The 13,075-nt window shown below is 33.5% G+C and overlaps 1 protein-coding gene across 1 annotated transcript; it reads left to right on the top strand.

Moving 5' to 3' along the window:
- Positions 1–9,680: 9,680 nt before the first annotated feature.
- Positions 9,681–10,407, top strand: LOC127795088 (germin-like protein subfamily T member 2). The gene has a single exon (XM_052326544.1). It carries the CDS (start codon positions 9,715–9,717, stop codon positions 10,390–10,392), a length of 678 nt encoding a protein of 225 aa, XP_052182504.1. The 5' UTR covers positions 9,681–9,714; the 3' UTR covers positions 10,393–10,407.
- The last annotated feature ends 2,668 nt before the right edge of the window (positions 10,408–13,075 follow it).

Here is a 13,075-nt window from a genome sequence, read left to right as displayed (position 1 = left end):
CTGTGGTAGGTGTAATGCCAATCCCTTTAGCTGAACCACATATTTCCGGGATTACACGCGGTCAACTTATAGAAACGACTTCTATGTCTGAGCGCATGGCTTGTAAGATTTATCAGTCAGATGCCTTCATTGCTTTACCAGGAGGTTTTGGAACACTTGAAGAAATCTTTTGTATAATCTCCTGGGCCAAGAGTAATCTCCATACCAAACCCATTTGACTTTTAAATGTTAACCATTTTTTCGATGGGTTACTCTCTTTTCTTGATCAGGCTGTGGACCAACAGTTCATTTCTCGTTCAGCAAGAAAGATTCTCATTTCTGCATCCACCATTAATAAGCTGTTAGAGAAATTACATGCTTATGTTCCACAGTACGATCCTCATGAGCGTCGGATAGACTGGTCTAAGGCAATTAGTAACAAGTGCCAAAGGGGTCCGATTAATTTAGATTTATCACTGTGAGAAATGCTCTTTATTAAGATGACTGAGTAAGGAGTACTTTTTGTACTCTTGAGACGCATCTAGTTATTGTACAACTTTCAGGATTTTTTTTTTTGGTTGTGTTCTTAAAAAAAAAAAAAAAAAAAAAACTGTGGAATGTTGTTAGCAAAGTCTTCGATAAGATGGCTGAGTAAGGAGTACTTTTTGTACTCTTGAGACGCATTTTGCTTATCTTATGACTTGCATGAAATTTTTATTTCGATGTGAAAATATAAATACATATCTATATGGTATGCTCATTTGTTGTTTTAACAGTTCACAGCAAATCTATGGACTTGTGGAGTTATAGGTATTCCTAACAACCCTAATTTATTACTGCACTTCAAGTTAGGGGGTGTAAGGTCTAGTTATGAATCATTTGGTTTATATTTAACTGTGAGTTTGCTAGTTTGTAGTCTTGTGTGAATTGATTATCTTTATCTGCTTTTATTTAAAAAAAAAATAAAAATTTATGTGTTTTAAATAATGCTATTCCTAAAGCTTTGAAGTTATGCACTGATAGCCGGCTAAGTTTGCAATACGAAACATGAATGCATTGATTTCTTATTTGAAAACGTATATGCATTAGAATAAGTAATTTGCATTCATCAGGGATTCAAATTTAGAAATTGGTTATCGGTCATAAAGTCAAAGGTAACAGTAATTAGCTGATTAGTACACTGTATGATCTCTCAACAGAAGTGGAGACTATTACCCAAGTGAGTGTTTGAGCCTAATAACCGTTAATTCTGAGTGAAATAACACTTACTCTAAATATGTTTTATTGTTTATCTTATCCTTTCAATGGCTTCAAAATATCAATTCGTTCTGAATGTCTAGTATGATAATGGATAAGTTTGACTGGTTTCAAACTCTGAATTAGATGACTGAGTATCATCGTTTTGTAGAAGCATGATAGAAGGATCAATTTCTTTCATTTTGAGCTTATTAAACCTTTTTCTTTCTTTAAATTAACCTCATTTGCTTTCCCATTTGAGCCATTTGTAGTACAATTTCTTTCGTTACCCTCGTTTGGTGTGATTTTGGGAATTAGTCTATTTATATATTTTCATATTTAAAGAGAAAAAAAAAGAAAAAAAGAAAAAAAAAAAGAAAGAGAAGAAAAAAAGTGAAAAAAAGTGGAAAATTCTCTTAGCTATTCAGCATAACTGTTTCAAAAGAAATGGTAAAAAAAAAAAAAAATATCCCGACACACCCTTTGCACACTCTACCTTTTCTTTGACAACATGTATTAACCTTATAGCCCCATTACAACCCAGTCTGGTCCTTTTTTGATGCTATAAATCATGTGATCTCAGAATTCAAGTTTGGAGTAGGGAATCATGTTTAAATTCAGAAGTTACTCATCTAGAGCATTATTCCAATCATGAAGCTATGTCAATTTCCTTGTTCTTTCATGAAAATACGTTCCTTGTATTTGGGATGGGACCGAGTTTTGAACTTGTTCTGCATTTACTCTTATAACGGTGCACCCCTTGTGTGTACACCTGAGGAATCTTTTTATTGGAGAGAAAATCCATAGTGAGATTTGAAGTCAAAACTTCGAGAGAGTAAGTCTGTGTGTTGGTTATCCTAATTGCTATTCCTGAGATTATATGGCCTTTAACAAAAAAAAAAAAAAAAAAAAAATCTGATTTAGAATGCTAAATTATTTATTCAATGTTATGCATTTCGGTTTCAAATTTGAATTTTTTACACTCATACAGTTATTAAAGCTTGGCATGTGTATAGTCTGATTGCTAAGGGACTAGCAATGTTTAAGTTAGGGGGTATGATTAGTGGTTAATTTTGTAAAAATTTTGTTATAATTATACCCTTCTTTTGATCTTAAAAATGGCTTAAATTAGATATTAATATATATTTTATGGTTATATACAAGTTTAAATTGAAAGATGAATGAAATGAAGTTCTAAAGTAAATAATAATAATATATAAAATTATATATAATACATATACATCATTATATGCATGCATGTAATATATATATATAATATAATTTAATATATATATGTGCCATGTGTAATACATATATATAATATATAATTTATTAATAACATTAAATTATTTTTTTAGGCATGAAGAATTCAAGCCCATGAAGACTTAAAGTCCATGAAGAAATCAAGTCCATGAAGAATTCAAATCCATGAAGAAATCAAACCCATGAAGAAATCAAGCCCATGAAAAATTAAAGTCCATGAAGAATTCAAACCCATGAAGAATTCAAGCCTATGAAGAATTAAGGCCCAATTTGAGCAATTCATGGAAGATATTATTTGGAGAAGGCCCAAGGATTATTTTTAATCCTAATGAAGATTAAAAAACCAATTTATAGAAATATATTTTTATTTTTTATGTGAGAGTTTTATTAGGTGTGTTTTTTTCGCTAAAATCCATTTAACTATTAGGTGGATATTATAGCTAAAATCCATTTAACTTTATGAGTGCTTTATTAGGTATGTATTTTAGCTAAAATCCATTTAATATTATGTATGTATTATAGCTAAAATCCATTTAACTTTAAGTGTGTGAGTGCCCATTAGATATAATTATGTCTAATTGAAATTGTGTGGTTTGTATTGCATCTTGTGGCCTATAAATAGCTCACTTGATTGCATTTGTAAGTATGATTATTATTCTTGAATCAAAGTTTAGTTGTTTCCTTATAATTCTCTCTTTGAGAATTGTTCTTGTTCTTTCCCCTTTCTTTAGTATTCTCTCTTGTGATATTACTTCCTTCCTTTCTTCTTTTAAATTCTTATGTCAGTTATTATTACTTTATTATTCACCGCCTAAATGGCCGGTTAATTTGTGTCTTTAAATTTCTGCAATTTTAATTCTTGTCATTTAATTATTCACCGCCTAAATGGACGGTTAGTTTATGCCTTTAAATTTCTACAATTTTAATTATTGTCATTTAATTATCCACCGCCTAAATGGCCGGTTAGTTCATGCCTTTAAATCTCTTGTCATTTAAATTCTGTTATTTAAATTACGTCGTTTAAATTCATGTCAATTAACTTTTAAATGGAAATGAGTAGCTAAATCTAATCTTGGGTTAAGGCAAGGACATTGTCCAACGCCAATGATTCCCAAAGAAAGCGGCGCTTTAAATAAGTAACATTAATTTAAATTTCAGTATGAGTGTATCTTAATTACTGAGAAATCACTAGGTTTGGATTGGAGCGTAAGCCTAACTTAGAGCTTTCATGCCATGTATGAGAGTTACTAGAACTGGAAACGCTATCATATCCAAACCCGGATGATTAATTTAGTTGTTTTGTGTATTAATTGCAATTGGATTTATGGTGGTTGCTTTAATTAGAATCCCGCATATCATGTATGGGGATTGCTTAACCTAGAACTATCATCATCTCTAATTGCATTTAATAACAAACCCTCATATCTGAAATTAAATTAATGTTGCTAATCTTTTATGCTAAAATTTGGGAATCAACGGGTTGGCACTGAAATTGTCTTAACTCAAGTACTATCCAATTTTATATTCTCACTTAAAGTATTTATTTCAATTACTGCCTTAATTTATTTCCTAGTATCTGTTGTTTAAAAAACCATAAAAAACTTTGTTGCCAATTTGTCCAAATGCGTGTGTGCTTGTGTGACATTCTTTTTATTTTGCCATAAATAAATCTCTCAGTGGACGACCTGGACTCATTCAGAAAATATAAATTTAAGTTTGGACTACAACTGCACTCGTACACTGACGAGTATAAACCTCTCACCTAAATAAAAAAAAAAAATATAAAATTTTTATTGTGTTTTGTTTTGTGTTTTAATTGCAGGGTGGGAGTGCAGCCAGATATCCCTTGGCACATTAGATGAACTAGGGTTCTCTTATAAGTCAGAAAATGGATCCATGCATGTGTTTAAGGGAGATAATCTAATACTAATTGGAGCTAAGAAAAATGGATTATATGTGTTGAATGGCTGTTATTCCCCTTCTGATAATATTAATTCTGCATGCATAGTCAAATCTGATAAGACAGAATTATGGCACTTGAGACTTGGCCATATGAGCCTAAAAGGTCTTAAGGCACTGTCTAACCAAGTCTACCTTGGTTCAGTGCTAGTGGGGTCCCTCGACTTTTGTGAGCCGTGTGTTCTAGGCAAGCAACACAGGTTGGGTTTCCATTCCATAAGGGAACCCACCTGGCGAAGGTATGCCTAGAATATATACATGCTGATTTATGGGGGCCTTCTCAGGTCCCTACTCATGGTGGTAACATATACTTTCTTTCTATTATTGATGATTTCATTAGGAAGGTTTGGGTTTTTCTTTTAAAATCTAAAGACCAGACTCTGGAGAAGTTTAAGACTTGGAAGAACTTAATTGAAAATCAAATAGATAGAAAGATTAAAATCTTAAGGACAGACAATGGTCTAGAATTCTGTAACAAAGAGTTTGATGAATTCTGCAATACCCAAGGTATACTTAGACATAGGACTGTGAGGTATACACCCCAACAAAATGGGGTAGCTGAGAGGATGAACCGAACTCTTCTTGAAAAGGTTAGATGCCTCTTGTTCACCTCTAATATGCCAAAGTCTTTTTGGGGGGAGGCCTTGTCTACTGCAGCCTATTTGGTAAATAGAAGTCCTTCCACTGCCTTAAATCTAAAATGCCCTGAAGAAATATGGACCAGTAGAAAATTAAATCTAGATTACCTAAGGGTGTTTGGTTGTGAAGCATATGCTCACAAATCAGAAGGTAAGTTAGATGCTAGGTCCATTAAGTGTGTGTTCGTTGGTTACCAAGAAGGGACCAAAGGTTTTAGATTATGGGAAAGACAATCTGGTGGGATAAAAATTATTATTAGCAGAGATGTCATATTTAATGAAGCCATTTTCCCTTGTAAAATCGTAAATTCTGAAGAAACCAACAATAATGGTAGTCCAGATCATTTTGCCATTCTAAGAGGGTCTCAAATTGAGGTGGAGTAAGCTGAAGGCCCTCTTCCAGCTGCTCCAACAGAATCCAACCTAGAAGAAGTTTCAAACCCTCATGAAAATCAAACCTCTGATCATGATGATGATTAAGAGGAACAAGAAAGAGAATCTGAGATTGAGGTGGAGCATCACAGCTCCACCCAAGATCTCAGTGATTATCATCTAGCCCGAGATAGGAGCAGGAGGATTTTAAGACCCCCTACTAGGTATGCTTATTTGGATCTAGTGTTTTGTGCCCTTGTGGCAGGTCTGAAATTAAGGAGTAGTGAGCCTTCCACATATGAGGAGGCTGTCAGCTCTAAGGAAAGTGTTAAGTGGCAGCAGGCCATGGATGAGGAAATGACCTCACTTAAAATTAATAGCACCTGGGAGTTAGTGCCTAGACCTCAGAAACAGAAGTTAATTCAGTGTAAATGGTTGTACAAGTTAAAGGAAGGCATGTCTCCCACTGACCCTATTAGGTATAAAGCAAGATTAGTGGCAAAGGGGTTTACTTAGAGAGAAGATATAGATTACACTGAAATTTTCTCCCCTGTAGTAAAATTCAAAACCATTCGCATGATGCTATCTGTAGTTGTTCAATTTGACCTTGAATTAGAACAATTAGATGTTAAAATAGCTTTTTTGTATGGAGATTTAGATGAGAAAATTTATATGATACAACCTGTTGGATATATTGACTCAAATAAACCTGAGCATGTTTGTTTACTGAAAAAATCATTTTATGGCTTAAAACAATCCCCAAGACAATGGTATAAAAAGTTTGATAATTTCGTCTTGGGGATTGGGTTTGTAAGGAGTAAATATGATAACTGTTTCTATTTTATTCTCTCAAATGACCCAATTTATCTATTGTTATATGTTGATGACATTCTGTTAATCAGCAAGTCTAAGTCTAAGATAAATGAATTAAAACAGATGCTCAACACAAGTTTTGACATGAAAGACTTAGGTTTAGTTAAGAAAATTCTAGGAATGATAATAGAAAGGGATAGAAAAAATTTCAGCTTAAAGGTTCATCAAAATGATTATCTAATGAAATCTGTAAAAAGGTTTGGCATGCAAAATTGCAAGCCAGTGAGTGTCCCATTAGCTGGACATTTTGTCTTAACTAAATCTCAATGCCCCACATCCAACTCTGAAATCATTAAAATGGAAAGTGTTCCATATGCTAATGCAATTGGAACCATCATGTATGCTATGATTAGCACAAGGCCATATTTAGCCTATGCTATTTCAACCCTCAGCAGATTCATGTCCAACCCAGGTAAACCTCACTGGGATGCACTTAAATATTTATTGAGATATATACATGGATCAGTTGATGTTGGATTAAGTTACAAGAAAAGATTTAATTCTCTTGATCTTGTTGGGTATGTATATTCTGACTTTGCAGGGGATAGAGACTCTCGTAAGTCCACTACTGCTTTATACTTCACCTTAGGTGGAAATTGCATCAGCTGGAAATCACAGCTGCATCCTCTGGTTGCTCTGTCTTCCACTGAGGTTGAGTATGTAGCAGTGACTGATGCTGTTAAAGAGGCTATGTGGCTTCAAGGTATCCTCTAGGAAATCCAACTGCTCCAAGGTAAGGCTATGGTATACTCAGACAGTCAAAGTGCGATTCACTTGACCAAAAATTCAGTCTATCATGAACGCACCAAGCACGTGGATGTCAGGTATCATTATATTAGAGATTTGGTTGCTAATGGCACTATATCTATACTAAAAGTGCCTACAGAGAATAACCCTGCTGATATGGGTACAAAGTTGCTAAATGCAACAAAGTTCAAGCATTGCTTGGACCTGTTGCATGTGGGTGTTGGTTGATCCTATCAACTAGAGCCATGAAAGAGAGAATTGTAGCATGCTGCATTTTGTTATGATGTTTGGATTTCATTTTTCTGTTTGGTGCTTCAAGATGGAGATTGTTGGCTGTGAAGCTCCAAACGGCGTCGTTACTCTTAACTGACTGGAGGGCTACGTGCAGCAACCGCGTGCTGCCATTTGGCAGCCGCTGGATGGCTGCACGTGGAAACAGTCAGCTCACCTTTAGCTGGCACCTGATTATGCCCTCTCAGCCTTTTGCCCGATCATCTCATGCTCTCCTGCTCCTCTGCCATTTTCTGTTGGGATTATAATCGTGCTTGCACGATTTGATCTGATCCATCCATCTACATTTTATGAGGCGCAATCCCAGCCGCTCTTAATCGCTTTTATTGATGCCTCGAGATGTGAACCATGGGAGGCAAAAAATACGAAGAAAAATCAGAAAGGTAGTCGGGTTATTCTTGCGGGTTGAAGGCTCTCGCCTTTTGGCTAGGGCTTCGTTTTGGTTTGTTCCCGATTTCTTTTCTGTACATGTTTGTATAGTTTTTATGGTTCGATAGGTTTGCCTTTAATCTGTATTAAGTGATTGATCGGCAGTTTTGTTTTCTCGAACCATTGATTGTTTTTGAGGGTTTTGTTAGTGAGGGCTTATGAGGGTGTAATATGATTATTCATCTCATATTGCAGTGAGCTCTTCTCTCTCGAGCTCAACGTGGACGTAGCCTCAGTTTGAGGTGAACCGCGGTAAAAACTCTTGTGCCTCCGTTTCATTTTTTGTTTCTCTGTGTTTGTATTTTTGATTCCAACACTGTGAATGATTGTTTCATTCAGACCATCGAATAGTCTGTGATTGCTTAAGTAAAACCCTAAGGTTTAGTGTCGAGTCTCAACATTTCTCCTTATTATTAAGGCCGTTATCATTATTATTGGTTCTAATAATGAAGGTTTTTTTTTTTGATTCACCTAGGGTGTCTGAATTTTGCTTGATTAATCTTCAGGGGCAGGTGACCTTCCCCTTAATGCACTTTTCGAATAAATTTGGATACAGACATAGTCTTTACACACCTAGAGCTGGACATTTAATGTAGTTCATGCAAGAGTTAAACCTTTTAGCAAGTAAAATATTAAAATAGATATTCAAAACATAAAATTAAAAATAAATTCAAATATTAAAATTTAAAATTGAAATACTAAGACAATCCACCAAATTTACTTGGATTTGTGCTAGCCCATTTCAGTTAAACTTCCCTTTAATACAGCCACAAAGTCAACCCAAACTCCCAAAGAAAAAATAACGATCGGTGTCTTTCTTTCTTTCTTCTTGTTATTAAGACCCTTATAATTATTATTGGTTCTAATAATAGAGATTTTTTTGAGATGATCGTCTTTGTGTGGACCCCGTCACTCATGCCCTCAATTTCGATAAAAAAATAAATCGTAAGTGGAGACTTTGTTTCATCGCATAAGATAAAGAATTGATTTCTACTATTTATTGGTATGAATCTTAATTTATCGTGACTCGACTACTTGAATTGTTCCAGAAAGAGATTTTCTAATCCCCCATCGTGATATCATAGATATGATGCTCACGGCCTCACAAATATTTCTTCTTGCCCAACAACGTGTTCAACAGTTCTTATTATCTGATGGGAAGGAAAAGAAAAAGTCTAGTTATAGGTATTTGTGATAAATTTCGTAATAATCTATGTGACGGTAGTTGTAATTTTGAATTGTTCAATCTTTCATGTAAATGAAATAATAAAACATGAAATAACATCGCTGATTTTACTCTAATCCCCACTTGCTGTCCAAAACATTAGACTTCTTCTTCTTCTTTTGGATGATAAAACCTTGGACTTTTGTTTTCTTTTCTCAGGTATATCTGGGTAAATGTTATATGTATACAATAGTCTCCAAATCAAACACGTTAAATAAATTAGTCAAGGTACGTGGCCATCAGTACAATGGGGTTGTAACAATTAAATTGAAAGGCCCACGCGTGAACGGCTTAAACTGAGTTTACCCAATAGAGTTAATGACATTGTCTTCCAAATCGAATAGGATATAATTAAATCTATAAACGACAATTAAACACATGTGAAATCTCTTGATCATCTAGTCTGATCTTATTAATGAGGATTAAAAATAAAAAGCTTGACTGGGTCAAGCCTCCTGAGATCAACATGTTGAGAAAGTCTCCATTCCTTAAATTTAATTTGGGTTCTTATAAGTGATAGGGTGTTACCATATCAAACCAAACTAATCCCCGCCAATTTTTCTTTGGTTATCTAATTCTGTATTTTTTAAGGGGGACTTTGTGTAGTCGAAAGACCAGCATATTGAAAACCATGACTTTCCACCTCTATAAATCCCCCTCCAATACCTTCATCTTTTTAAAAAGTGTAGAAAACTAAAGCACATGGCTAACATGGTCACCCTCTCAAGCTCCTGCGTCCAGCTGATCCTCTGTTTAAGTGTCTTGCTCCTTTTGCCCTTGCCTTACTCTTCTGCTGATCCTGAACCATTACAGGACTTCTGTGTTGCAGATCTTAATTCCTCTATTAGTGTTAATGGCTTCCCCTGCAAACCAGCCTCAGAAGTGAGTTCAGAAGACTTCTTCTTCGACGGGCTGATCAACGAGGGCAACACAAGTAACGTATTCGGCGCGCAGGTCACAGCCGGAAACGTTCTTGCATTCCCCGGTTTGAACACGCTAGGGCTTTCCATGAATCGGGTTGACTTCGCTCCCGGTGGAATAAATCCACCTCACTCGCACCCTCGCTCAACAGAGACCGGCATAGTGATTACAGGGAAGGTTCTTGTAGGGTTTGTCACAACAGGGAATGTGTTCTACTCAAAGGTTCTGACTGCTGGGCAGATGTTTGTGATTCCCAGAGGGCTGGTTCACTTTCAGATGAATAATGGGACGGGGAAGGCCCTGACCCTTACTGCTTTCAACAGTCAACTACCAGGAACTGATGTCCTGCCCTTGACTCTTTTTGCTTCAAAACCATCTATACCTAATGATGTGTTGACAAAAGCATTCCAAGTAGATGAAGATGTTGTCAATGGCATAAAATCCAAGTTTGGTGTCTAGAATGTAATTCGTGGGTACTGATATCTGTCTTTACTATTCATCTGATTGAGTTCGTTTGTATCCTTTCTCATATTACACTATCAAATAAACAAACAATTGCAAAGGGTTCATATTGTTACTGGGGTAGTTGAATCAGGATGGGATAAATACTAAGATTACTGTTTCTTCGACCTGCATATGAAGCCATTCAGGTTGTGCACTGGTAATGAAAAAATTAGAATCGTTGATGATAGTTTTTTACCTATTGCAAGCAAATGACTTATTAAATTGATTGAGAATATTAATCTCACTTATGTCCTCCACGTTCCTAAATTAGCCTGCAATCTTTTGTTTGTCTGTAAACTGTGCAAAAAATCTAATTGTCGCGCCACTTTCTTTGACTCTCATTGTGAATTTCAGGACCAGACTTTGAGAAAGATAATTGGGTGTGCTAGGGTGATTGAAGGTCTTTACTATTTTGATGATATCTCTGTTGGTAATAAAAAAGTTCAGGACTTTAGTAGTACTAATTCAATTCTTGTTTCAGACACAATTATGCTATGGCATCTTAGATTAGACCATCCTAGTTTTGTCTGTTTGAAATGTTTATTTCCTGCATTATTTAAATGAATGGATTATTCACTTTTTCAATGTGATAGTTGTTTCTTGGCAAAAAATTATCGTTCTATATATTTACCAAAACCCTACCAAGCGTTTTTATATAATTTATAATGATGTTTGGGGTCCATCTAAAATTTCTACTCTTTCTGGCAAATGGTGGTATGTTACCTTTATTGATGATCATACGTGTTTGTGTTGGATTTATTTGATTTATGTTAAGTGTATGTTAGAAAAAAATTGTTGCCTAGAAAAATACCCAAGAGGGGGTAAATTGAATTTTTAAAAAAATTAATAATTTTAACTCTTTTAAAAACTCTTAAATTTGTGATCTAAATATATGATGATTACAGTAGGATTAATAACAATAAAATTACACAACCACAAGAACAAGAGAAATTTATAGAGATTCGACTCTAAAGAGCCTAATCTTCTCTTTTAAGACTTAGCTTGAGGTTCTCAAAACTTAACTTGAGGTTTCACTAGGAAGAATCAACACTAACTTTTAACTGGAGCTATAACTAATATACAATCCCTTGTCTAAGCAAGAACCACTAGCATACAACTAGCAAATATAATCCATTCACACAACAAGTGAGTAAAAATAACATACTTACAACCAGAGACAATTGCAAACACGTCACCAACGGTTGAGAATTCTACTAGCCAGCATACTTCCAACATCTCAAACCTTCTCACTCTTGTTTGAATGCTCTATCAAGTTTGTTCTACACCCTGAGCCTCCATACTTATTTTATATATATACATTTTCCAAACACACAAGCTATTAAAGAAAATGTTAATATAAAATTTGAAATTCAAAAAATGTTTAGACTTTTTCAAACAATAAGAAAACATGTCTCATCTTTAATTCAAAATAAATTTACTTTTTACATGAGAAATCAAGATTTGAAAATTCAAATATAAGCTTTTGAGACATAAATGATTAAAATAAAAAAATATGTTTAAAAACAATTCTCCTTTAATTCTAAATAAATTTACTTTTTGCATTAGTAAGAAAAAACATGTTTAAAAACAATTTTCCTTTAATTCAATATTTGAAAATTAAAATATAAGGCTACGTTTTCTTTGTTGTTTTCAAGTCATTTTTAGTTTCTGATTTTTGAAAATAATGAAAACACGTTCTCTTTGCTGTTTTTAAAAATGTATTTTTGAAAAAAAAAATTATAAAGAAAAATCAAAACAACAAAAAGTTGTTTTGAGTATTTTCATTCAAAACAAACTCTAAACTCAAAACACATTTATTTATTTGCTTATTTATATTTTATTATTGTAATGGGAAAAAATATTACAAAATTCATTAACTTTAAAATGTATATATTTTTTTAATAATATATTAACATTAAATATTTCTAATTTACTGAATAATCAAATTTATTGAATAAAATATTATTAAAAAATTATTTTCAAAATTTCAAAGAGAACATGTTTTTTAATTTTTTATTTTGAGAAATAGTTTTTTCAAATGAAAAAAAGAATGCATTTTCAATTTTCTAAAAACAGACTACAAAAATAAAAAATTGAAAATAATTTCAAAACTCAAAATTAAAAATTGAAAAGTAAAGAGAACGCACCTTAAGTTTTTGAGACATAAATGATTAAAATAAGAAAATATGTCTAAAAGTAATTCTCTTTTAATTCAAAATAAATTTACTTTTTGTATGAGTAAGAGAAAACATGTCTCAAAACAATTTTTCTTTAATTCAAAATAAATTTACTTTATGCATGAGTAAGAAATGCATTTATCAAGATATGAAAATTTAAATATAAATTTTTGAGACATAAATAATCAAAACAAGGAAATATGTCTAAAGACAATCTATCTTTAATTCAAAATAAATTTATCTTTTGCATGAATAAAAAATACATTTATAGCATAAAAATATTTTTATTATCATCAAAATCATATTTGCTTACCCTTGAGCTTAACAAAAATATTTTTGAAATCCCAGATTAATGCCACGCATCGAAAAAGCGGGGTGTTACATTGCCTTCGGGATTCGAAATTTTTTTTGGCAATGACAAAGTATGTAGATTGAAGAAATCTTTGTACAGACTCAAACAG

Source organism: Diospyros lotus, chromosome 2 (assembly GCF_014633365.1).
Source record: "Diospyros lotus cultivar Yz01 chromosome 2, ASM1463336v1, whole genome shotgun sequence".
NCBI classification, from domain to species: Eukaryota; Viridiplantae; Streptophyta; class Magnoliopsida; order Ericales; family Ebenaceae; genus Diospyros; species Diospyros lotus.
The sequence above is the reverse complement of the archived record's forward strand: the minus strand, read 5'-3'. Positions and strand labels throughout refer to the sequence as shown.

Bases quoted from the DNA above. Each gene is read 5' to 3' on its own strand.
- LOC127795088 (XM_052326544.1), top strand. From the start codon at position 9,715: ATGGCTAACATGGTCACCCTCTCAAGCTCCTGCGTCCAGCTGATCCTC.